This window comes from Telopea speciosissima, chromosome 8, assembly GCF_018873765.1.
Source record: "Telopea speciosissima isolate NSW1024214 ecotype Mountain lineage chromosome 8, Tspe_v1, whole genome shotgun sequence".
Lineage (NCBI taxonomy): Eukaryota > Viridiplantae > Streptophyta > Magnoliopsida > Proteales > Proteaceae > Telopea > Telopea speciosissima.
The window spans coordinates 14,155,892-14,181,450 of record NC_057923.1 but is presented as its reverse complement, the minus strand read 5'-3'; the positions used below and the strand labels follow the sequence as shown (position 1 = coordinate 14,181,450).

The 25,559-nt window shown below is 39.8% G+C and overlaps 1 protein-coding gene and 1 long non-coding RNA gene across 4 annotated transcripts; both read right to left on the bottom strand.

Annotated features, from left to right (window-relative positions):
• Window positions 1–744: 744 nt before the first annotated feature.
• LOC122671532 (coilin) lies at window positions 745–24,507 on the bottom strand. 3 transcript variants are annotated; one of them, XM_043868804.1, is made up of 15 exons: window positions 24,249–24,507; window positions 23,542–23,606; window positions 23,183–23,455; window positions 20,262–20,507; window positions 19,235–19,304; window positions 16,504–16,578; window positions 15,743–15,763; window positions 15,443–15,587; window positions 13,841–13,869; window positions 8,769–8,838; window positions 2,332–2,621; window positions 1,986–2,057; window positions 1,754–1,900; window positions 1,233–1,395; window positions 745–1,128 (listed from the first exon to the last, which is right to left on the bottom strand). In XM_043868804.1, exons 1-15 carry the CDS (start codon window positions 24,435–24,437, stop codon window positions 941–943), a joined length of 2,043 nt encoding a protein of 680 aa, XP_043724739.1. In that variant the 5' UTR covers window positions 24,438–24,507; the 3' UTR covers window positions 745–940. The 3 variants fall into 3 exon arrangements, with proteins under 3 accessions (XP_043724739.1, XP_043724742.1, XP_043724741.1); XM_043868807.1 differs by having other exon boundaries at window positions 20,262–20,498; XM_043868806.1 differs by lacking the exon at window positions 8,769–8,838 and having other exon boundaries at window positions 2,332–2,610.
• On the bottom strand, window positions 8,481–8,762 carry LOC122671534. The gene is made up of 2 exons (XR_006334360.1): window positions 8,616–8,762; window positions 8,481–8,577 (listed from the first exon to the last, which is right to left on the bottom strand). It is a non-coding gene; the product is annotated as an uncharacterized LOC122671534 (long non-coding RNA).
• Window positions 24,508–25,559: the final 1,052 nt, after the last annotated feature.

Sequence of the window (25,559 nt, the reverse complement as noted above, 5' to 3'; positions counted from 1 at the left end):
GAGTTTCAGGTGTAAGACGCCATCCGAGGCCCACTGTTGCTGTCAGGTTGCCCGCTACAGTTTGAGTTGCAGGTGTACCTGAAGGATGAGGATTTGCAGAAGAGTAAGTAGGTTAAAAATGCGTGGAATTGTGGCGAGATTTTGTTACTGGGGTACTCCATTAATGCCATGAATCTAATAAAGACCCTGTTATGCCGATATTGGGCTATTGATCCATACATTGTTGGGGTAAAGCTTCATCTTCCATTGTTGGCGACTCTGAGCATGAAATCTAGCTTAGAGGTTGGAATAGTGGGTTCACTTGGGAAATATTTCATGTCATCAGATAGCGGGGAGAAGGGATGGAATGCTTCAACAGAAATTCAGAAACCGCATGCTTCAGCCGCATAATCTTTAACAGCATATGGTCATTGCGCATGAGGTAGTTAAACCAGCACTGTTGAAGGATATCTGAAGTCCGGTTACAAATTCTGTCTGTAAGCTGTGGTTACAGACAAACCCTTATATTTCATGGAACAATGGGAGGCATTAAACTTTTTACAATGGCCCCACAATTTTATGCCCAAAGAAACCCTAAACGAGTGGGGCAGAAGTAAAATATTTCCTGCTAACAAATTTTATGTTTTATCTGCTAACATATTTTACCTCTGGGCATCTTACATTGAAACAAACAGCTTCATTAAGACTAACACAGTAACTGCAAGTCCACTCTCGAGTCTCTGAGAGTCTCTGAGACAACCATACGCAACATTGGAAATTCATGGCTACCCAGAATTTACTCTTAACCAGAGGAGATTCAAATTCAAGATGTTTCCATCCACACCCGAATAGTGGGACAAAAGCCTACAAAACCAACTGAAAAATGGTCCTGACAGACCAGCTGTATCCTTCCATAGCCCGAAATATGTTTTAAGGATGAACTCTCTGGTAGAAGTAGCCCTCACATTTCATTTTGAGCTCTTAAGAAAGCCATGGTAGGTCCCATTGCACTACTTCTCAAAGCCTTAAAGGACCATGCACTCCTGCCTGAACTCTCATTCTTAGTCCCACCGTTCTGCAGTAGCTGAGCCTTCTTTTGACATAAGGCCTGGCTGAGTTCATCCCAGAGATTTACTTGCCCACCATTTCCTACAAGAATGAATGTTTGAGCGTGCGTGAAGGCAAATCATGTAGTTTTCATGACCTATGTACCCCTTCTTTAAAGCAAATTGTCAGTAAAGCAAAACAGATACCTGTAGCAGGAGTATGTATATCATCAGTGTTACTGTTGGGAGCCACACCTCGTATGGCCTCATGATCACTCACATGAACATCACTTCCAGCACTGACTACTGCTGCAGGATTCAAGTTGTCATGGTGGATGATACGGGTATCAACGAGCGATGCAAAATCAATCTGTACAACTATGTGTCAATGTTTATCCAGAATAATAATCAGAAAATGTTAATTTGTTAGTTTGGAAGCCACCAAATTATTCACGGAGGTTCTGATCATGGATCACAGAACTACAGTAGTCAAAAGTTCAGCTGTTTTTCTCAACATGAGCCTGTTTTCTGGTTCAACCCCCCCCCCCCTCTTCTTTTTTCCAAGATAAGCAACAAATTTCACGTTTATTACACAAATGCAGTGCACCACCAATGGATTGCAGGACACTTTCGCCCAACAGTTTCACAAGTGGCTCCATGTCAAGAACTTCTAATTATTGCCTAGTAAAGCATTTGACAAAGCAAGATAGGACGAATATCTTAAGTACCTCCAAAGAACCATCTTCTCTGTAAAGGGAGGAATCTGGTTGCATTTCAGAAGCATCCTCATCTACCCTCTCAATAATTGGATGCCCTGGAACAGGTACGAGCATTACCTTATTGGACCCAGAGTCATAGCATGATACTTTCCCAACCTACAATGAAGATTAATTTTAAGTGGCCAGTTCTATGAGTATTATGTGAATTCCACAACAATCAACAGACTAATAAGAGTTATACTCGGAAAGAAGAAAGTTCAGGGCACCACGATGAAGACAACTCAACCAAACGATACGCAATGACATCGCCTTCCTGCAAAAAGAGACCTTATTCATATGTATATCTAACCGGAACAATAGGAAAGAATTATGAGTCTGGCACGCCAATATTTTATTCAGACCCACTTCCAAGACAAAATCACATTTAATTCCTAACTGGGGAAAAAATTGATAGCTGAAATGGTTCAACAGTTTCACTAACACAGCAGGATGCTGATGGTCTGACAAATGAAGGCCACCAGACCATAAGGGACATGGATGCTACTTTATGCAGTCCTAAACACCAAAAGCATTTGACAGCAACAAACCTTAGGGGGGCCGGAGTATGGAGCAAGGCAGTCAAAGTCTATGGAATCATGCACAAGCTCCACTTCTTCCATAGTCAACTTTTCAGTAGAATCTTGATCGAAACCCTTATCATCCTTTTTCCTACATGATAAAGTTTGCTCCCCTTCTTCTGTAGTCAACTTTTCAGTATGATCTTGATTGAAACCTTTATTATCCTTCTTCCTAGACGATAATGTTCTCTCTTTACCCCATTTTTGACCTTTCTTCTTGCTGGTTGTACCATTCCACTTAAAAGTTTCCTGGAGATGACCTCGCCATTTAAGGGATCAGAAACTAATTGCAAATATGTATCATTAAAAACAGACACAATCAGAAACAAGAATAGAAGGGAGGTAGAACAGATAAGAATCAACTATACCAGGAAAAATGGAAGCTACCAAGAAATTTAGATAAGGGAAAAGTCTCTCTGAGCAAGCAGCGTAGCCTATGCCTCCTCACATGGTTTTTTTATTAATTCTTTTGTGGGGAGAGGAAAAAATGAATAGAAAAATCTATGTGAGGAGGGTGTAGTCCACCCCGCTTGCTCAGAGAACCCTCTCCTTTAGATAATTAGATTATTGAAAGAACCCCTGTATTATATACCACAAAGAAATCACTGGCAAAGTTGGGGTCATCATCATGTGAAGATGTAAAAATTATTTCACTTCAAAATGTACATCACTAATATCATGAAACAAAGCAATACCAGACAACACAGATCTCCGTGTGAAAATAAGGTCCACTCTTTTTTTTTTTTTTGACTTGTAGACAAAGGATTATATATGTATATCAGCAAGAAACATTAACTTCATGGGAAATTGGGAATTTCAGAGAGGATAGGTGTTAGGATAAAGAAGAAACATCATATGATTAGCAAGTATCTAAGTTCCTGTTCTGAATTAAAGATCCCATTACTTAAAGATAGAAGCTCCAGTTCTAGCAAAATATCTAAGTTCCTGTCATGAATTAATGATCCAATTAATACTCTAGAATCTCATAGAAGCAAGGGGTCAAGTATCGGTATTGAACAGTGTATCGGAAAGCTGGTTTTAAGAGGATAGACACTAAGAGAACCTAGATACGCTTTGATACACATTGATATGCTTGTGATAGATGTAAAACTAGAGTTCTAAGCATTGTACACCATAAATAAGTAATACATAATGAAATCCAACCCATAAATAAGTAATACATAATGAAATCCAACCAATGTTAGGTTATCTGTCTTCATGGCATCTATGTGATTCAAATCTTCATTGGCAAGTGCAATCAAACATACTAATAAGTAATAAGAAACAATTAAGCAAGAAGAATTGAAAAAATAAATCTATGTAATTTAAAATTTCAATTGCAAGGGCATTTTTTGCTTGTTTAATAATCACTCCTCCTAGGTCATTTTTCAGTGTAGATAGATGCACTTAATTTTGGACAAAAAACCAAATTAGGAAGAAGTTGTCTTTCAAAAAATGGAATTTTTGGGTTTTGGCAGCCTGTGTATTGAGTGTATCGATACGTACCGGTTCGACAGCAGTTCTGTACATAATTATTTTTATGTATCAGACCGTATCAATTAATGCGTATCGAGGCTTGACAACATGCATAGAAGTACAATAAGTATCACATTTTTTAGGGTGGTGAGGTTTATAGGACGTGTTGTTTAATACAACAATATATTTTCCATCTGGATACATGTACTGTTTGCAACATTATATTATTCGTCATCTATTACAACAAGTCTCCCGAATTCATCTCATTTGCTTTTGTCAAATTAACACTTCAGTGAATGAGGTGTTCCATTCATTACAGTCATCAAAACAAAATAAATGAAAAGAAAAGAGGGGAGAAGGAATAAAAGAATCAATGTGCGATTTTTCTATGTAACTTGTGATATGTTTGAGTGGGCATCACTTAGGTTTATTTGAAGGGATCATTCTCTAGGAATGAAATTTATTTGACATAAGTCAATTGTTTATCATAAATTTTGGAGACCTTAGCAGTTTCTTCACCCTAGAAAGGGATAAAAGTTTTAAATGCATTAAAGACAACAGTTCCATCAGATCCATAATACCAGTTTCTGTTCACAACCAACATAGGAGATAAACACTAAATAATAAACCTTATTTTATAACAATATATACTATATGAGTTAATTTTGTGCGACTTTCTAGGACCTGGTCTTGAAAAAGGGACTGGAGCTGATTCTTTTCAACCATAATGATAGCCAATAAATGGGACAGAAGTACACAGGATCACATGTAAAAGGAAGGAACAATAGGTTATTTCCTTTTTACTTTTATCTTTTCAAGGTATAGGAAAGGGAGATAGTTTGCACTGCAAATATTAAAAATAGAACAAGGGAGAAACATACAAGACTATAACCAACAAAACTGGCTACAAGGAGGCAATATACAATACACTTGGGAGGACAGATGGAGTATGGCATCTTACTCAACCCAAATCAGATAATGAACTCCCTTGAAAATTTTATGGAAAAAACCCAGAAAAGCAAATGCCTCTTCACCTATGTTACCAGGATGCGGGTGCAGAGTCTGACATGGAGACAAGTGTGACAAAGTTGTCAAGGCAACACCTTGATTGCCTTGCGTCCAGACTCCATCCAACGTCTTGGGTTTGCCTAGATGCCGTGACAACTATGCAAGCTGTCAGATTTGGAAAATTATCAAAATAATGATTCGGGAACCTGGTGGGTTCATTTTATTTATTTATTTATTTTTTTTTTTTTTTGCGTTTTTAATGGTATATAGTTCTTGGCTAACCAAGCTGTTTAATAAGACCATAAGCACAAGGAAAATGCCAAATGAATGGAGGAGAAGCATCGTGGTTCCAATTTACAAAAATAAAGGTGATATTTAGAACTGCAATAACTAAGAGGCATAAAACTAACGAGTCATACAATGAAATTATGGGAGAGGGTTATTGACAAGAAACTACTATTACGGAGAACCAATTTGGTTTTATGCTAAGAAGATCCACAACGGAAGCTATTTACCTAATTAGGAGACTTACAAAAAGATATAGAGATTGCAAGAAGGATCTCCATATGGTCTTTATTGACCTATAAAAAGCTTATGACAGAGTCCCTAGAGAGTTAATCTGGCAAGTACTAGAGAAGAAAAGTGTTTCAAGTAAATACGTGGACATAATTAAAGATATGTATGATGGTGCTGTGACAAGTGTAAGAACTGTGGGGGGTCAAGGTAGTGAATTCCCAATTACAATTGGGATACATCAAGGATCAGCTTTAAGCCTTTATTTGTTTGCACTTATTATGGATGATTTAACCAGAGACATTCAAGATGAGGTTCCTTGGTGTATGTTTTTTGCTAATGATATTGTGTTGATGTATACATTGATGTTGCCCTTCCCTATCAGTTTGAGCTTTTAGGTGAAACGGTAGCGAACATAATGTTTTGGTGGATAAGACAAAAGCAGAGATTAACACCAATTTAGAGTCATGGAGATCAACCTTTGAATCAAAAGGTTTTAAGATAAGTAGAACGCAGACGAAGTATAAGGTGTGACATTGGTTACACTAGGACGGATAATGAGGTGATGAAAATTGATGAGAGGGAGATTCCGCAAAGTGATTATTTTAGGTATCTTGGCTCAATAAAAAATAAAGAAGGTGATATAGAGGATGATGTTTCACAGAGATATAAAATAGGATGGATGAAGTGTAGAGGTGCATCTGGAGTGTTGTGTGACCAGCGTATTCCTTTAAAACTTAAAGGAAAATTTTATAGGATAGTCAAATGACCGGCAATAATGTATGGTGTGGAATGTTGGGCAGTAAAGATGCATCATATAAATAAACTTAGTGTAGCGGAGATGAGGATGTTGAGATGGATGAGTGGCAAAAGTAGGAAGGATAAAGTAATGAATGATCATATTAGAGCTAGTTTGGGAGTAGCTCCGATACATGATAAGCTACAAGAAAGTCATTTGAAGTGGCATAGCCATGTTCAACGGAGGCCTTTGGATGCTCTAGTACGGAGGAGTGATTTGATTCATATTGAAGGAACTAAAAGAGCCAAGGGTAGACCTAAAATGACCTTAGGAGAAGTGGTGAGGAAAGGCATGCATAGCTTAGGTCTTGTATCAAGTATGACCTTGAATAAAGCTAATTGGAGGGCAAGGATCCATGTGGCCGACCCCATTTAGTTGGGATAAGGCCGAGTTGTTGTTGTTGTATAGTTTTGTAACTATCTTTAGAGTGTCCAAATTAAATATAATATGATAGACTCCAAAACATAACCATATTTCATCAATTTCCATGAATGAAGAAGAAAACGCCAAAATAATGGTTTTAATTAGGGTATAAACTCCAACGTGTGGACCTTAGGTTATGGTTCATTGATTTAAATAAATGTGTTCAGTTAGGGTTCATAGGTTGGATATGGACTCTGAGCCCCCCCCCCCCCCCATATTTTAAGTTAAAGACAAGACAGAGAGACAGAGGAGCCAACTGCCAGGCTGGGGAGTCAACGGAGGAATTGAGCATCAAGCTACTCGTCTTGGCTGAAATAAGTATACTCCCAATGGAAGCATTGAGCATCAAGCTACTCGTCTTCACTGAAACAGGTACACTTCTCCTCCGCCTCCTCTAGCAACTCTTCTCTCCATTGCAGACTTGCAACTGAGGGCTCCTTTTATTTTTTTGGAGAAAGAATGGAGATGTTGAAATCTAGGGGTGTCAAACGGTCAGTTTTGGCCCAGTCCTAGCCTAGCGTAACACACGAGCCAGGACCTAAACCGAACTGATAAGAGAATCAGTCCCAATGCCCAAGACTGAAACCAATTTTCTTATCCGCCAGTCGGCTTGGGTTTATCAGTTCTGGACCAATCAGGATTGTGGACCCATGGCCCATATATGACTCTATAAGGAAAAGCCTCGCCCATGAACTTTATATAACCATAATGTAAAAGTCAAAGTAAAAGTGTAAAACCACACTTTTTTTGGTCCCTTGTTGGTTTGGTCCTATATTTCGGTTCTAATCAGTCCAATTCGGCGATTTCAGTTGGTTAATCAGGATAACCCAAGACAAACCGATACTTGAATTTAGATCCTCAAAGCAAAACTGAAGCAATAACACAATCTGTCTGTCGGTTACGGGTTTAATCGGGCAGTTTGGTTTCGGTTTTCAGTCCAGGTCCAGGATGGACACCCTTACTGAATTGGATGCGAGAGATGTAAATCCCATCTGAAACCGGCCCTGCACCTGTGGCTGGGGGAGGGGGGGATGCCAAATCTGGGACATAGCTCTTCACCATTCTACCAATACCTCAAAAAAATTAGAACTTTAATACAACTTCTCCATTTTGTTATCTTCCGATACATCAAATGGATAGCGAAAGAAAAAGTCCTACAAAAGATCTTCCCCAACACTAAGTATTTCATCTCACCAGCCTAGAACTCTAGAATATAACCTTAAGATGTGAACGAGAAACACTGAATAACCTAAAAACTCTGCACAAACTGCTTCACAATTAAATTCTAAAAGAATTGACACCAATTTTGCCATCAACAAATCACCAAATGCAAACACCCAATCAGATGCTCCACCCCAAATTTTGCCAAGCAAAGCATTCCATACCAGAAGTAGGAGGTGTAGCCGTGTAGGCTCCTTTGTTTCCAATAAAAGCAGATTAAAGAGAGCAAAATAAGGAGCCTTTGTAATTTAACTTCCACAGCTTCCTAACTGTCATTCAAATTTTACAGCTTCCTAACTTCATGTGAGCTATCTTCAACTCATCAGACAACCAGTAAGCTGTCCAAAGCATTAACTTCCATTTTCTGTTGTCTAGTTTCTACAGACAGAATTGCAGGGTCTAGCAAGCAGAACAGACAAATGCCTAACATAATGCAGCAAAAAGAAAGTGGAACATGAAGAGAAATTTTGAAGGAACGAGTGGAACAAGTAGATTGGAAGTGTACAAGAAAACATTGTCCTTTTTATAATGCGAGTATGGGACACCTCAGAGAGGAAGTTGTTGTCGGGGAATACACAAGAAAATGCTTGAGAAATCATATCAGAGACTTTAGGGCTTCTCAATTATGGAAATAAAAGACATCCAGAGAACTACCAACACAATCCAATGGTTACTATTGTAACAGTCAGAAGGTTAGAACTTAGTAATGTTACTTGGACATATCATCCTTCTATTTCATTGTTTTAACCCCTGAATACTAGGCTAGATATCACTACCTTAATAGGAGAAAACAACAACTCAGCCTTATCCCAACCTTAATAGGATAAAAGTCTCCAAAAAATTTTAAAAAAAAATTTTGTTTCCATTAACTTCTTATGGGCATCTAAAAGGATTTCCCACATTTGCCTTCTCTGGCCTGCATTGGGTTCATATTGTGAACAGATTTCCAGGGGAACAACAATACTACCTGAGAATGTATCCTCCAACCATTCAAGGACCCAACAATTTGGCTGGTCCTCCCAAGAATCCCAAATATGCTGCATCAAAATCAACCCGATCAGATTATAATCGACATTCATACAGAATTCCTTGGGCTGGACCACAAATATGGCGAGTGTACTCAATGCAGCAAGATGTCAATACAAAAATAGCATGATTATCTGATCAGATTAATTTTGGAACCTAGACTCCACCTAGTGTGCAACCAATTGGAGGTTTCCATTCCAAATTTTCCCCAATTTGTGATGGATTATTGTTTTCAGATCTTAGTTGCAAGTCTACAAGATCCAGCGCCTGCACAATTCAAAGTAAGAATGCAGCAGTTGACTAGAAACTTTAAACCCAAATCAATACATTACAAAAGTTGATTTTGTAAATTAACCCCCTTGTTACCTAATCCATCATCCTACATCTCCCCTGGTCCCACGCCTTGTTCTCCAACCACGTGTCCTCTTAACTTACCTTCCAGCTCCTCCACCTCTTCACAACGTAAACTTTCATCCACTTTAATCCCCTTCAGGCCCAACCCCTCTCAAGCCGTACATCCCTTTTAACCCCTTTCAGGCCCACCCCCTCTCAAGCCCTTAAATCCCCCTCTGGCCCATCTCCTTCAGGCCCTCCCCACTCCCCTTCTCTTCGGCCCATCTGTTCCAAAACCCTTAAAACGCTCAGTAACCCCATTCCCCTTAAGCCCACCCACTCCAACCTGCTTTCCTCCTTCCCCTCTCAACCGAACCTTCCTCCCCCCATCAAATCATACTTCTCTTACAACCTCCCTATCATTACCCCCCAGCCCACCTCCTCCAAGCCCATCTCCCCTACCCCCCTCCCGGCCACCCCTAACCCGAACCACCTCAGATTCTCTCTTCCTAATCCCTCCTGTTCCTGCTCCCTTAGCCCCCTTGGAGCCTTTGTCCTTATCCGCTGTGCGCCCCCTCCCTAGTCTTGCAAGACCCTCCCCTCCCTGGCGGCCCTTTGTTCGCAATCCGGCCATTGTTTTCTCCCATCGACGCTACCAAAGTGTCCCTCCTAGGTCTTCCTTGCCCTCTACCCTTTAGCCATGTCCTCTGGTTTCATTTGGAATGTTAGGGGCCTCAATTCCCTAGCAAAGCACCATGAAATTCATTCGTTCATCAACTCCTCTCAATCCTCCTTTGGCGCTCTACTTGAGACCCGCGTCCTTCAAGAGTACGCCTCCCGCATTGCTGCTTCCATTGCTCCATCTTGGTCCTTGATCTCCAACTATAACCATTCACCAAATGGCCGTATTTGGATTCTTTGGAACCCCTCCAAAATTCACATCTCCGCTTCTCACTCCACCTCCCAACTCCTTCATCTTCATCTCTCGTTCCCGAACTCCTCTTCCATTTTCCTCACTGTGATCTATGCCCACAATTTGGCAACCGATCGCTTAGCCCATTGGAATGACCTCTCTCTTCTCAACCCTGGATCGAATTCCCTTCCTTGGGGTGTGGGCGGAGATTTCAATGTTGTCAGATCCCAATCTGAAAATTTTGGAGGCCGTCCCATTGATCTTCCCTCTGTCAACTCCTTCAACGAATGCATTGAAGATCTCGGTCTCGAAGACCTTCGTTGGTCTGGGTCTCCTTTTACTTGGCATAATAGACGGGTTGGCCCAGATCGGGTTGCTTGCAAGCTTGATCGCCTCCTCGTCAATGACACTTGGCTCTCCTCCTTTCCCCATTCCCATGCTAACTTCCACCCCCAGGGCTTATCTGACCACAGTCCTTGCCACCTCCTCATTCAGCCCTATTCTTCTTTTAGCCCCAAGCCATTCAAATTCTTCGACATGTGGACCTCCCATGCTAACTTCCTCCCCGCCTTCCTCCAAGCCTGGCGTTCGCCTGTCCATTATCCATCCCTCCCCCTCCTTGCCTTTGCCTCTAAGCTCCGCCGAACCAAAGCGGCCCTCAAGCGCTGGAATCTCTCCACTTTCGGCAACATTCCTTCCCGTCTCTCCTCCTGCCTTTCTGATTTAGCCCGTGTCCAATCTTCCCTTCAGTGGGACCCTTCCCTCCTGGATCTGGCTTTAGAGGAGAAAAAGCTCTCTGAGGAGCTCCCCTCTCTCTCCCTCCTTGAAGAAAGTTTCTTACGCCAAAAAGTCAAAATCAAATAGCTTGAGTTGGGAGACTCTAACACCGCCTTCTTCCATCGTTCCTTGCGCGCAAGGCTTAACTCTAATTCCATCACCCATCCCATTTCTTCTGATGGTACCACTATTTCCTCAGTCTCTGGGATCAAGGCCGAAGCTGCCTCCTTCTCTTCCCTTTTCAACCCCCCTCCCCATCCTGCCTCCACCCTCCCCTCGAATCTCATCAGTAAATTCGTCCCCCCTTCTCTTACTGACTTCCTTCTACCTATCCCCTCGGATGATGAGATCTCCAAAGCTATCCTATCCCACAAATCCAACAAAGCCCCTGGTCCTGATGGTTTCAGCATGGGTTTTTTCCTCGGTTGTTGGGACTCGATCAAAGGAGAGCTCTTCAAAGTTATTCGGAGCTTCTTTTTCAAACCCAGTCAACTTGCACAGATCAACCAGACCTTCCTATGTCTCATCCCCAAAATGGATGGAGCCTCCTCCTTGTCCGATTTCAATCCCATCTCGCTCTGCAATCTTCTCTACAAGTTCATTACAAAGATTCTGGCCAACAGGATCTAGCGAGTCATCCCTGATCTGGTCAACCCCAATCAATCCGCCTTCATTTCTGGTCGTAGCATTGCGGATAATATTATCCTTTGCTCGGAGATTGTGCGTGGCTTTGACCGTAAATCCCACTCCCCTGCTGCTCTCTTGAAGGTCGACCTGCACAAAGCGTTTAACTCCCTCTGTTGGGACTTCATCTGCAATGTGCTAACCCAAATGGGTTTCCCTAATGCTTTTGTCCGTTGGATTTTTGCCTGCATCTCCTCCCCCTCCTCCGTTCTCGTTAACGGCTCCCCTGCCGGATTCTTCAACTCCAAAGTTGGTATCCGCCAAGGCTGCCCTCTCTCCCCCTTTCCCTTCTCCCTTGCCTGAGAAGTCCTCTCAAGGAGTCTTCAATCAAAAATTGATCTCCACCTCATTTCCCCCATCCCCAAATGCAAGCACATCAACCTTACCCACCTGGCCTTTGCCGATGACTTGATGATTTTCTCAAAGGCCTCCCGCTCCTCTATTTCTGCCATCATGTCTTCCCTCCGTCTCTTTGAAGACCTCTTCGGTCTTCATATCAACCTCCTCAATTCCAAAATCTCCCTTGCGAGGGTCTCTGAGTCAGATAAAGACACCCTTCTGCGTCTCACTGGCTTCAGTCTTGGCTCCCTCCCCGTCAAATACCTTGGCCTACCTCTCATCCCTGCAAGGCTTTCCAACCATCATTGACCCCCATGCTTGATAATATCCACAAGCGCTCCAGCTTTGGAAGGGCAGACTCTTATCCTATGCAAGTAGGCTTGAATGCATTAGATCGGGTCTCCAATCTTCTTACATCTACTGGTGTGGCATCTTCGGCATTCCTAAAGCCACCATCAAAGCTATGGAGAACCTCTTCTGTGCTTTCCTATGGAAAGGGAAAGAAATCTCCAAATTTCTGCATCCAATCAGCTGAAAATCCGTTTAGCTCCCTAAGACCGAAGGGGGCCTTGGCATTCGCCGCATCTAGGATTCTAATATTGCTGGAATCCTCAAGCTTATTTGGATAATCTCTTCCAAGCACGACTCCATCTGGGTCAACTGGGTTTACTCTCATCTCCTCAAGAATGATTCCATTTGGACTACCCCCATTCGCCCTGACTCGTCTTGGGTTTGGCGTAAGATCCTCCTTCTTCGACCTCTTGCTCTTTCTACCACCTCCACTGCCATTGTCAACGGCTCCGCTACCTCCCTTTGGCTTGACCCCTGGCACCCTTTAGGCATCCTTTACAATGTCTTTGGAGCTAGAGCAGTTTATTCCTCGAGCATCCCCAAATCTGCCCCCTTGTCCTACATCATATCTCTTGGTTCCTGGTCCCCTCCTCCCCTCCCCTTGATCCTTTCCCAGATCTGGGCTGCCCTTCCCCCTCTCCTCCCCTCCCCCCTGCTCATGCGGATAAGGTTATCTGGCTCCCCTCCCCCTCTGGCCGCTTTACCACTGGATCAGCTTGGAATTTTATTCGCAACCCCGCCACCTCCGTTCCCTGGCACAACCTTGTTTGGTTCAAAGGCTTCATTCCTCGCCATAGCCTCACTGCCTGGACATCGCTCAACCTTTGCCTTCCAACACAAGCCTTTCTCCTACACCGTAACATCCCTGCCCATCCCTCTTGCACCTTTTGCTGGAACGGTTTAGAGGACACTGCCCATCTCTTCTTTGCTTGTCCTTTTTCATCAACCATTTGGAACAAAGCCCTATCATCCATCTGGCACTGTAGCAGCATCTTATTTTTGACAAAGAATGTATTTGGTTGACCAAGGCTTTCAAAGGAAACACCATCTATGACACCATTGGCAGGCTTGTGTTTGGCTCTGCTATGCATCACATCTGGATGGAGAGGAATCTAAGCAGATGGACTTCCAAATCTAGATCCTTTGACTTGATTTGGAAAGACATCTCCTTCAAAGTTTCCTCCAAGATCAGTACCTTCCCTCATTGTTCTTTTCTGGACTCCCCAAGGAACAGGCACATTGTTGTTACCTGGGGTATAGATAGTAGTCTTTTGCAGTCCCCTTCCTTTTTGAGGACTTGAGTTTGGTCCTCCCCCCCCCCCCCTCTCCCCTCTCCCCTCTCCCCTCTCCCCTCTCCTTGTACATCCCCTCCCCCTCTTTTTCCTTCCTGCCCCCTCTTGGGGTTTGGTAATATATACTTATTCACCAAAAAAAAAAAAAAGGTTGATTTTTGGTTGGCTCATCAAAAAGACAACCAAAAGCAAATGAAATACAACACAGAATAGCATCCACAAGTTATTCCACCAAGATATTAATTTGAATTTATTTGAAACAACTAAATGCCAAGAGATGAAGCAGTAAAAGGCAATCATAAGTACAATGAGATGGGAACATACTTCATCTTTATTCAGCTGGACAATCTGACCTGTATCCACCAAAACAAGTTCAGTGTATCAGCACTCTATATTAGTGGTAAGGAACACACAAAGTGTTAAAATCTAGAATGTCAAACTGCTTATATCAGTTGATGAAATCTGACACCAGGAATAAGATTTACTTCAAGGTAAAACTTTTAGTTGTATCCAGTGAAAACAAACTAACTGCATCAGGTGGAAAACTTTAACCATGTAACAACAGACGAGGAAAGTCCATCATTTAAGAGTGCCAGACATACACATAATGCCAACACTAAAAATATAGTTCTTATGATTACCTTTTTTTCATGTGTTTAGCTAGTTCCATTCATAAAATTTTTAGTTTTCGTTCGCTATATATATACCCTTAACTGGGTATTAAGTCTAATGTGACACTGAGTTTCTTGTACTAACATGTCCAAAACCAGCACAACCCTTTGAGAAAATAATTCACTAAATCTGCTTTAGAATTTCATTTCTTAGAGAAAGCACGCGGATCGTGAAGTTGATAAACGGTTTGAAATACAGCTTTCTGTTGTAAATTTTAGACCTACTGAATTTGTATGCTTGTCTCTGCCACAATTATAAAAGGCTTGTTGCCCCGATCAGCGACAAGTTCCGAGAATGTCATCTGAGGTGGTTTGGCCATGTGCAACGAAGGCCTGGGAACGCCCCAGTAAGGAGGAGTGATCTAATTCCGATTGCAGGAGCTGAAAGAGCTAGGGGCAGGCCTAAAATGGCCATAGGTGAGGTTGTGAAGAATAAAATGCATAGTCTGGGTCTTGTGCCAAGTCTGACCTCAGATAAAGCCTATTGGAGGGCAAGGATCCACGTTGTCGACACCATGTAGCTGAGAATCTCCTGATTTCCTGGGCTATCCCCTTTCCTCTTACTTCCATTTTTCATTTTTCATTTTTCATTTTCCATTTCTCACTTTTCTTATCTCATTCCTCTTAATTTCCTTTCCCTTTGTGAGGACCTCAGTTTTACCTACTTTGTTTGGAAAGGATCCATGTAGCCGACCCCATCTAGTTGGGATAAGACTGAGTTCTTCTTGTTGTTATTGTTGCTGCACAAGACTAATCTCTTCACAATGTTGAAAGTAAAAGCAACCAATACAGTTGTACCAGATACTGGACTGCTAATGAGATCAATCACTAACAAACAATTCAGCAATTGATACAGATTGAGACATCCAGGTGCAATAGTATAAGGGGGGAAAAACAAAAACAAAAACAGCAGAAGAATGAGAAGCAGCAATTTCAGTCTAACTAATAATGTTTCTTTTTTTGGTGCAAATGTGAACAACTTACTTCGCCAAATGTGGACCAAAAAATTCTGGACCTTCTAAATACCTACTATTCATTTCCATTTGAAATGGCTGAAACATTTGTTACTACAAGGTAGTACCAATGGCTAACCCATTTTGAATTTCAACTGTCCACCCAAAGAAGCCCAATCATGAGTAAGGTGTGCACAACCTATATGCGCAGTCCCACATCAAAGCATGCTAACGCAACAAGAAAATCAAAACTCTAAAGAAACAAGGAATTGTAGCACAAACAAATAGGATATGATCTATACCTTCGCCTAGTGGCTCAAAGCGTATATGCCCAGGCCTAACCACTATGGGAACGATTTCGTCCTCTCCATCAGAATTTTGATCGGGTTGTTGGTGTTCAGTCAATTTTTCTTGATTAACTTCTCCAGGAGTATGGCTCTGCGTTATCTGCCAGATCAATAATGATAACAAGTAACACATACTCATCAAATATTAAAGAAATATTTGAAATATATTAGACAAATTATGGCTGCTAGCTTTGTTGCTCAGTTTCAACCACAAGCTCATCAGACGAAACTTAAAACACTTCATTCATATATTACCTGTCCAGTCTCCCTATGCTCCTGCAGCCCAAAAAGAAGGGGGAAATAAGAAAGGGAGAGAGAGAGAGAGGTCAGATCTCAGGTCTGTTCATTTTTATCCGTCAGCTCTAAACATATGGAAAATTGGAAACAAGCTAAGGAATCAAGGATTGCAAAGATCTTACATTTCTTGTTTGTGTCATTGTGTGGTCACCAACATGTGGTCTAAACATTCATGGGGTCATGCACCGAAAGGTATGCCATGGGATAGCAAATCACAAGCACAAATACATTGGTTTATATAGGAGATAGCTTTATATTCAGCAAATTCTTTAGGAGTTTAATGGCCATGGCAGCTTAATTGCAACCAAATGGAAGCTACAGTAATTTTCTACATACACCTATCCTATAGCTAGTTTCAGGCTTTCAGCTCCATAGGCCCTAGTCACATTGGAAAAAGGGAAAGGAGGGGGAAGTGGGAAGAAATCTTTCTGGACCTAAAAAGTCTAACAAATGCAGTTTAGAGAAAAGTGTCCTATCACCAATTAAACAGCAATCTATACACATGGCAACCTGAGGACTTCCTAGTAATATGGATTATGGACAGTGAAGATCAAAGTGTCATATGCACATTTGATTGCAAATGAAAGTAAACAAACTTCATTTCAGATCAAAATTAAGGTTCACAATTTCAGTTGTGGAGTGGGGAAAATCTTTAATTCTTTATCTCAATACGAATAAAATTTTAGTAACTACATGATCTGTTCTAAAGCCGAAAATACCTCTCTCTCTTGAGATTTAACTTCTCGCAACCACTGCCTTTTGGCCTTCTTACGTCGAGCACTTCTGCTAGGAAACTGACCAAAAGATCAGGTATGCATGAGAACTATATAAAAGTAGATTAGAAATGGGAACAATAATCTGAATCGGAATCATGGAAGCAGAAAACATACATAAGTGAAAAACTTGAGATGCAGAAGCTCTGAAAATAGAATACTTAAAGTGACCATTATATATAGCTAGATAGATAGATATTCAAGAAGATCCATGATATAATGACAATAAAACAAAACAAATCAATACAATCACAACATTAAAAGACCTTCAAGGGTAGTGATGCAGTTAGATCGCCTAAATAAGCTTATTTAATGGAAATACGCCTTGGGCTGGGTTATATATGTGTTGGACCTTTAGTCCAATGAGTTTTCATTGTAATGTGCCACTTTAATGGGCCTATAGGCTATAACATGGGTATAGGCTAGGCATGCAGAATTGCTTAGTTAAGTGTCTTTATTTGTCTATTTTAACCGTTATCAAGTGTTTTAGTTAGGCTGAATTAGGATTCAATAAGTTCAGCCCTGTTTTGAGTTTGTTTACTTTATTATTTTACTTTCTTAGTCAATTTAGGTTACCTTATTAGTTAAAGATTGGGTTAGACTTTTCCGTTTTAGTGTTTTGTCTATTTTTTAGTCTTTTATATAAATTGGTAAGGGGGGCAAGCATTGTACAAGAATTTGATAAATAAAGTTGCTGCTTTTGCAGCTCTTCTTCTCCATTGAAGATCCCTTGTGTTTGACCAAGGAACCTCTTGTGTGCGATCAAGGTAGGTTGGTGTTTGATCCAAACGAACCACCTTGCAGTGTGAAGCCCAGGTATCAATTTCTGTTGTTCTGATTACTCCGTCATCTTCTTCATCCATTAACAAGTAAGTATTCCACTATTTCCCTGCAACTAGAATCCAAATCTTCTTGAAGTTCATATGCAACACTTTTTTTAAAATTAAGCAAACAGCCATCTAATTTGACTGAAACTTCAACAGAATTCTAAGAACCCTAACTTGAGAACTCGATTCAAGTTTCACTCAATTCTGACCAAACGATTGGCTGCTGGACTGAAATCCCTAATTTACCCTTTGCCTTGTTAAAACCCCCTTTTCATATTTGGTTCAATTTCTGATTTGCTGAATCTATTTAGCTACTGATTATAGGTTAATTTCATATCTGAAATCAGCAACCTATCTTCACCTTCAAACCCTAATTCCATTAACTATTTTATTGTGTTACCCCTAGTCCTATTGTTACTAGGACTTAGCCTATTTGCTGATCTGGCCATCCGATTAGGTTCAGATTTCCAGCAAATCTTCCCTATGTTATTTATTAAACTCGATCTCAGTTTCATCCTTGTTTGACCATCTGATTTTATTTTATTTGATTTCTCGTAAATATGGATTTTAGTCTCTATGAAACCATCTTGTTTGGCTACTGTTTTGATCATTCAAATTCAATACTACATTAGGTAGTAACACATCTTATCATCAACAGTAAAAGGTTATCAGGAATTTTTATTTTTTTTCTGGGGGAGGGGGGTGAGGATAGGGAAGGGAGGATGCAACACTTCCAAATAATAGGGCATTGTTTGAAGAGGGTAATTTATTCTTTCCTACTAAATAAATGAGCAATTATATTGGAAGAAGTGCTACAGATTGCATTACAACAACAACAACAAACTCAACCTTATTCCAACTTAATTGGGTCGGCTGCATTGATCCAAACAAAACAAAATAGGGAAAACAGAGTTCTAACCAAAAAGGGAAAGAAAAAATGGGAGAAGAGGGGTGGGGAAAGAGATGAAAAATGCAAAAGGAAGAAAGACAAATGAAACTTGGGAAATAAATAGAAAAATGAAAGATGAAAGGTAGTAAGAGGAAAGAGGCACAGCCCAACACGTCAGGAGATTCTCAGTTAAATGGGGTCTGCGACATAGATTCTTGCCCTCCAATAGGCTGTGTCCGAGGTCATACTTGGTACAAGACCTAGACTATGCATGTCCTTCCTCACCACTTCTCCTATGGTCATTTTAGGTTTGCCCCTAACTCTTTTAGCTCCGTCAATCAGAATCATATCACTCCTCACTAGGGCATCCTTAGGCCCCTGTTCAATATGACCATACCACCTTAAACGACTCTCTCAGAGCTTGTCATTTATCGGTGCAACTCCCAAGTCCGCTCTTATATATTCATTCCGTACCACCTTAAACGACTCTCTCCCAAGTTCTACAGATTGCATTACTATACATAATATAGAGATAAACTAAGCCAAATAAAGTTGAATTACTTCTAAGGAAACCTATAGTTTTCAGATCCACCAATTCCACAGGTTAACCTCAGTGTAATCTCTTGAGACACAAGTCCCAGGGCAATTTTACAACTTAAAGAACTCAATATTTTCAACCTGTGTTCACACATGAAGTTGGCATCTTTCACTGCACAACTGTTGTAACTATACATTATTATCTTCTCTAAAATGAATTTCCTCTTTGCCTATCAAAAAAATAAAGCTTTGCTAGTCAAATATGCACATGTAACCATTTCTCCATTTAAGCCTTTGGTAATAAGTATAGCTTAAATAGAAGTTTACACAACTCAACAAAGGATCATCAATCTTTTCAAATAGAAAGAATGATAAATTTGAAAGCATTCAATCTAAACAAAAGCAAGGGGATTTATAAGCAAACCTTTTTGGTCCCGTTAGCAGCATTAGATATATCAAAATGTTCTGTGTCACTTTCTTGGGGTTCACCACATCTACAAAATAAAAGGACATTACGAATTTGGTGTGCTACAAAGATACAAATTATATTAAAAAAATTACTTCATGAAATTGTCCTATTAGTAAGTATAAGCATCGCGACAAAAAGGATGTACAGCATTCTGTCTTTTACCATAACCATAGAAAGCTTGGAAACAGTGACACTAAACAAGAGTATAAGGCATCGCAATTGAGAAAGACTCCAACAAGACATAAGATTTTATTGAACAAACTCCAAGATTTTGTATGAAAAATGCACCACAAGATACAAGTTCAATGAACTATCTGTAGAAAGTATGGAGGGTGGGAAAGAACATATAAACATAAAATTTGATATGAACCAGTTAAGCCCCATTTAAAATGAAGTAAACATTTTTAAGTAACAAAGACTAGAAAATGATATGGATTCTTTGCCATAAACAGGCAATTATTTGCCATCAAAATAGCAGTTTAATTATTAATGCAACAGCAATATCCTGAAATCAGTATCATCGTTGAATAATAGGAGAAGAAAATGTTACTATCAACCAGTCTTAGCTAAGGTATTCATAATACCATTCACTCCATCAGTCAAGTACAAAGACACTAATAATTATTATATATGACTAAAATAGCTGAATTAAGGGATTGTTTGCGCTTAGATGTGAAGTGAAAAAAGCAAAATTAGAATGAAAGAAAAAAGGAAAGTTTTTATAATTACCGAGAATAATTGTAAAACTAACTCAAAACACACTAAATATGGTAATTAAATTTCACGCCATATAAAATTTAACTACCATAATTAGTGTGTTTTGAGTTAGTTTTACAATTATTCTCGGTAATTATAAAACTTCCCATTTTTATTTTATTCTAATTTTACTTCACTTCACTTCACTTCACATCTAACCAAATGAATTATAAGAGTTGTGGGATAGCAAAATACAAAGAAAACGTAATAAGGCTACCTAACCTACCTGTCTTCCTTGGATGTAGATTCATCGGTTTTATGAACTTGTTCAGCTACTTTAGATGTACATTCTCTACTTGATTTTGCATTTACATTTGATAACTTGTCTTTCTTGTGAATTCTTTTCTTGGTGAGAACTCCCTCGGGATGCAAGCTTCCATTCTGCTCCATACACACATCATTTTCAACAGCTTCCGGAACCAGTGGACATTTTTCATTGCTAATCGATTTAGCTTTCTTCCTCCTGTGATCATTGTGATGTTCAATATCAAAAAGTGACTTATATATGCAAACAATAAATCAAAATGAATAGACAACTTGTCTCACGATAAATTTGAGATTAAGTATTATGGCACAAGAATTAAGAAGACAAAAGTTGAAAATGGATGCAGCATATGAATTGCAAAACAAAGTTATTTTCACTTTTGCATAGATCCAATATAAACAGCATGCATACCAAGTGCATTGGCTCCCTAGTTACATGTCTAAAGACACCCGCATATTGTATCGTTATCATTGACATTTGACACTTCCATAATTTATGATAGTTTGGATGTTTTTCAAATGGATAGAATTCAATCTACTTTCTAATTATAATAGGTAGAACCTGTAACTATGTATTTTCCAATATCATCATTGCATTTCTCATTAACCATGTTGAGCACCAAACGGTCGGTTTAAAATTCCTAAAGGATCCAATTTTATGCGACACTTATCTAGTGATTTCTAAATTCTGGCTTAAATCATAGGGTCGAAGTTCTCCACTGATGGATAATCAGTGTACCTGTTGAAAGAAAAATGGAATGAAAATGAATATGTAAGCTTTTAACCCTAATATCTCATTAGGAATCTTAGCATATTTCTGAAAACCAGACCAGGCACCAAACAATCAAATGGGCTGGTTCTGATTTGGCAGAGCTCAATCTGTGTTATTGCTCAAAAATAGGAACCCTCCACCTAACGGTTAGGATTTGGTGAGACCTTAACAAGTTATGGAACAGGTTTGGTATGCCAAAAGTCCAGGGTCCCACCCAAGTAAACAGTAAAATCACTTGGAGACTTGCATGCTTCAAGGGACAGGCAAGGTTAGGGTAGAGGCGTTGAGCAATTCTTCATAGGGTCAAACTAGGAATTGGCAAAACCCATCCCAACCTTTACTAGCCAACACAATGGTAGACAGATGCCAAGGAACATTTAGGATGGTGTTTCCAGTATAAGAATTTTGTTTTCTATTTTTTCCTTTACGACTTTAAGATTGTTGCTGCATAATAGGATACAGATAATTTATTAGTCACTTTTATTCCATGATATGAATGCAAAGGGATAACATAAGTTGGGCATTAATTAAAACCCTTGAGTGGAAGACAATAATTTCCGGTTTCTTACATGATATAACAGCCAGAAAGAAAGAAAATTAGCTGGAATATTTATATAACTCTGGTTTACCATTTAATATAACATGACAATCTAACTGGGAGTTCGACTAGATAAAGATTAAAGACTAATGTAGTTCAGAACAAACTCAGTCATCAATATAACCAATTTAGTAAATTTTACATGTCATAAACAAAGCAAGTCTCTCAAATTTTATAGCCATAAAACTACAGAAGCACAAGATTTCACGAACATTAGTAGAAAGCAAATAAAAATCTGAAGGAGATGCAGGGAAAAATGAAGACAGGGATCAAGGTGTGGTTATAACAAGAATGCACTTTAACAAAGAGTATGAAATTAGATAGAACAGAATACTCTCTCTCTCTCTCTTTTCTTTTTTCTTTTTTCTTTTTTTTTTTTTTTTTTGGGGGGGGGGGGGGGGTGGCGTGGGATTCTAGTGGTTTCTTCAAGCCAAATACAGAATCAATGATTCAGAAGCAACTTGAAGCTTCTTGAGGTGAGGCCACAAGAGTTGGAGAAAATGCCTCAAAAAATAGACATAGAGATCTGCCTACCTAAGGGGCATGCAATGCTCATTATTGGAAGCAGGATATTCCACAGAACTGAGACTAACTAAATGGACAATTTTACCATGTCTAGGATTTCTGCCAAGTCTTTTGGCCAGTATTTCATGTTACATATTTATCTAGTAAATACTATGGGGTTTCTGAGTAACTATTCTGCAGTGTGTTGTACGATGGCCCATTGGGGCCATCCATTGGACCGAAAAGCAGTAATTTCTGTATCCTGTAGATGTAAATCTATGATCAAATGTCCCTTCTCAATATGCTTATAACTTTTTGAGGTACTTTGCATTTCCATGTAATTTTACAAAATGAAATTGAGTGATTATGAGGTTTAAACCTCTGAGATCAAAGCCGCCTAATGCATTAAGAAGTCCAAAATATCCTTACAACTTTGCCTTCTAAAGCAATGCACAGACTTCTAGGAAAGAAATCAATTAAAACCAGACTAGCACATGCATTTTTTCCTTTCAAAACACTAAACAAACTCTCAGGAAAGATGCAATGGAAACACAAGAAAAAAAGGAAACGAACTATAGGCAAGGTATGGACCAAAACATTGCTCAAGTAAAGGGAATTGGAAAGAACATATATTCTTTGCAATAGCAGGATTAAGCATCTGGTAAATTCCAGTATGTATATCTCAGTTAACTTCAGGTGGATTCAGACTGATAATTTGTTAGAGCCATAATGCATAATATCTGGAAGAAATCACTGTATAAATGAAACTTCAGCTTAAGGACAAAATTCAAAATAAAATTAAGTTAAATTGAACAGAAAATTTTAAAATGGGTCACATAAGATGGGAGACAAATTTAGGATGTATACATCAGCATGCATGTCAGCTGTTAATTAAAAAAGTATACAAGTCCAATTCCACTACTTAGAAGCAAACATTCAACACATGATAGGCCCTGGTAATGAATACACCATGTAACAGATCTTCACAAGATGGGATGCAAGAAAATACTTTGGATTGGTATGTTCTTTTGATGGTTTTCTTTTCTTTGATGTTGTTTTTCCACCTGATAAGTTTTCCACAGGCAATGGGTACACAGCACCATCATATTCGTCTCCTTCATTTTCACTTTGGTAACCCCCAGTCTCTCCTTCAAACTCAATGGCTTGGAGCTTTTCTCCAGTAAGGATAAGTTGCTTCTCCATTATTTCAGAATCCTCAACGGAATTTGCATCATCACTTACCCTAACGACATCAGTCAGTGTAACCCCTTTCCTTTTCACCCTGGTAACAAAAAAAAATAATTTTGTTAGATTTTTTTAGTAACAATACAGAAAATTCATATTAACATGACCTGAATAAAAATGAACCTGATGATATCTTTATCTTTCAAAACATGTGTTGATTCAAAAGGCGGTAATACAAAGCCATCCATCTGCAAGAAAATGTGTTTGATCAGATCTGATGCATCATTCATACATAAGAAAGCCAAGTCCACACATGGTACATTTGTATATAAACGAAAAGGCACATTATATAATAACAACAATGAAGTAAATGATGATGCCGACGAAATTAATGCTTGAATTTGATCTGTGAAACCTTTACTTATGGATCATACATCAAAATATAGTTAAAATCACCAACTACTGAAGACACTACAAAAGCAAAAATCAGGCGCCTTAAAGATGTTGGCAACATACTGAATAAGTACTCCACTACGGAATACATCACATGAGAAATATATTCCAACAATCAAATACAGAGAAGAGCTTCCTCTCCTTATGCCTCCTCTGCCGTGATAAGCTCAAGTATCTTCCAATGTGCATCCAATTTTTTATGCCCCAAGACCTAAGAGCAGGGGTCATCTTTACCCCTCTTCTAGTACAAAGAAGCACATAAAGATAAAATCCAAGCAAAGTATCTGCGAAGAACAGAAATTAGTATCCTACAGAGCATTCGAAAATCTTCAGCTCGAAGATGGAGTCCAGAGACGGAATTCCGCGAGGTGTCGCTGTTTGAGTATGAGCATTGAGTTGGTTTCTCAGTCAGAGCAGAGGGATAGTGAGAAACTTACAGAGAGGACGATGCCATTAGGGCAAGCGTCTTCAAGCTGAAAAGTTTTAGCGACATGAGACGCGAGGTCGGAAATGGTCTCAAGTTCGGGTCTGAGAAGGAGCCAACTTCGCTTCAGTCCCTCCAACTTCAGAGAGTTTCCCAGCAGATGACGATCGTTAAACAGCAGACGAAGCCTCACCGCCTCCATGCAGATTGCAGAGAGAGACAGCGAAGAGCGAAGAGCGAAGAAATGGGAAACTCGTCTCAATCGTCTATGCAACTATGACCATCGTATTACAGCAAATCGCTCTACACTTCTACTGTGAGTCTGATGGATGACAGAAAACGCTCATAAACACAGTTTCAAAAACCGGACCAGCCGAACCGAAAACAGCCCAGCCACGGTTCAGATCGGTTTCGAGTATGGGTTTTGAAATAAAAACAAGGCAAGTGGGCTCACCACTATGGTGGCCCAGAGAGGGAGTGGGCGCCTAGTGGGCCCAGGGGTAGCTAGGCAATGGCAAACCGCTAGGCCAAAGCTCAAGTGTGCATGCAATAGCCCATATAATTAGTGAGGAGGGTAAAAATGTCAATCGTGGAGAGACAATATCATCATTATGAGGGGATGTGTTCCATGGGGCAACATGCCAACTCTTTTCCCCAATACCCCATTTGTTTGACGGGGACTTAGGGAATCAGGATCGTTTCCAGGGAGCCCAGCGCCCAAGGCGCACCCAGGGGTCATCCAGCGGTTGAGTTGTGCCGCATATATCTCGGCACATGCCTATGGATGTGTGCGGCAGAGTTCAACGGCTTGATGCACCCTGGGCGTGCTGGGCTCCCCAGAGACGAGCTAAATTTGGACTTAGGTGGGGTGGGAGAATTGGAGTAGGAAAGTTCTGATGTGGCACTTTAAAATCCTACCCCAATCTTGTTTGTTTAACCTGGGGTGGTAAACTTACAAAAACTCTAAGAACAACATTAAATGTTTAGTATACTATTGTTCATAGGAAAAGTAAAAATCCCACCCATGTTCCCTAACCCACTACACTGTGGGACCCAATCTCACAACATTCTCATCTCATCCTCCACGTCAAACAAACAGGACCTAAAACAAATAGAATTAAGGTACTTATCATTAAGAGAAATTATATCTGAGATACCTCATGTTTGAAATATTAGGTATGAGGTGAGCTACTACTTTCATATAATGCTTGGAATATCTCGCTCTCATGTTTCTTAAATATTATGTTTAAAATATTTTTTTTTCTTCATATTTTTAAGGATAAAGTTTCCATCCACTCATAGAGGATGGCTCAGATTCAACCAC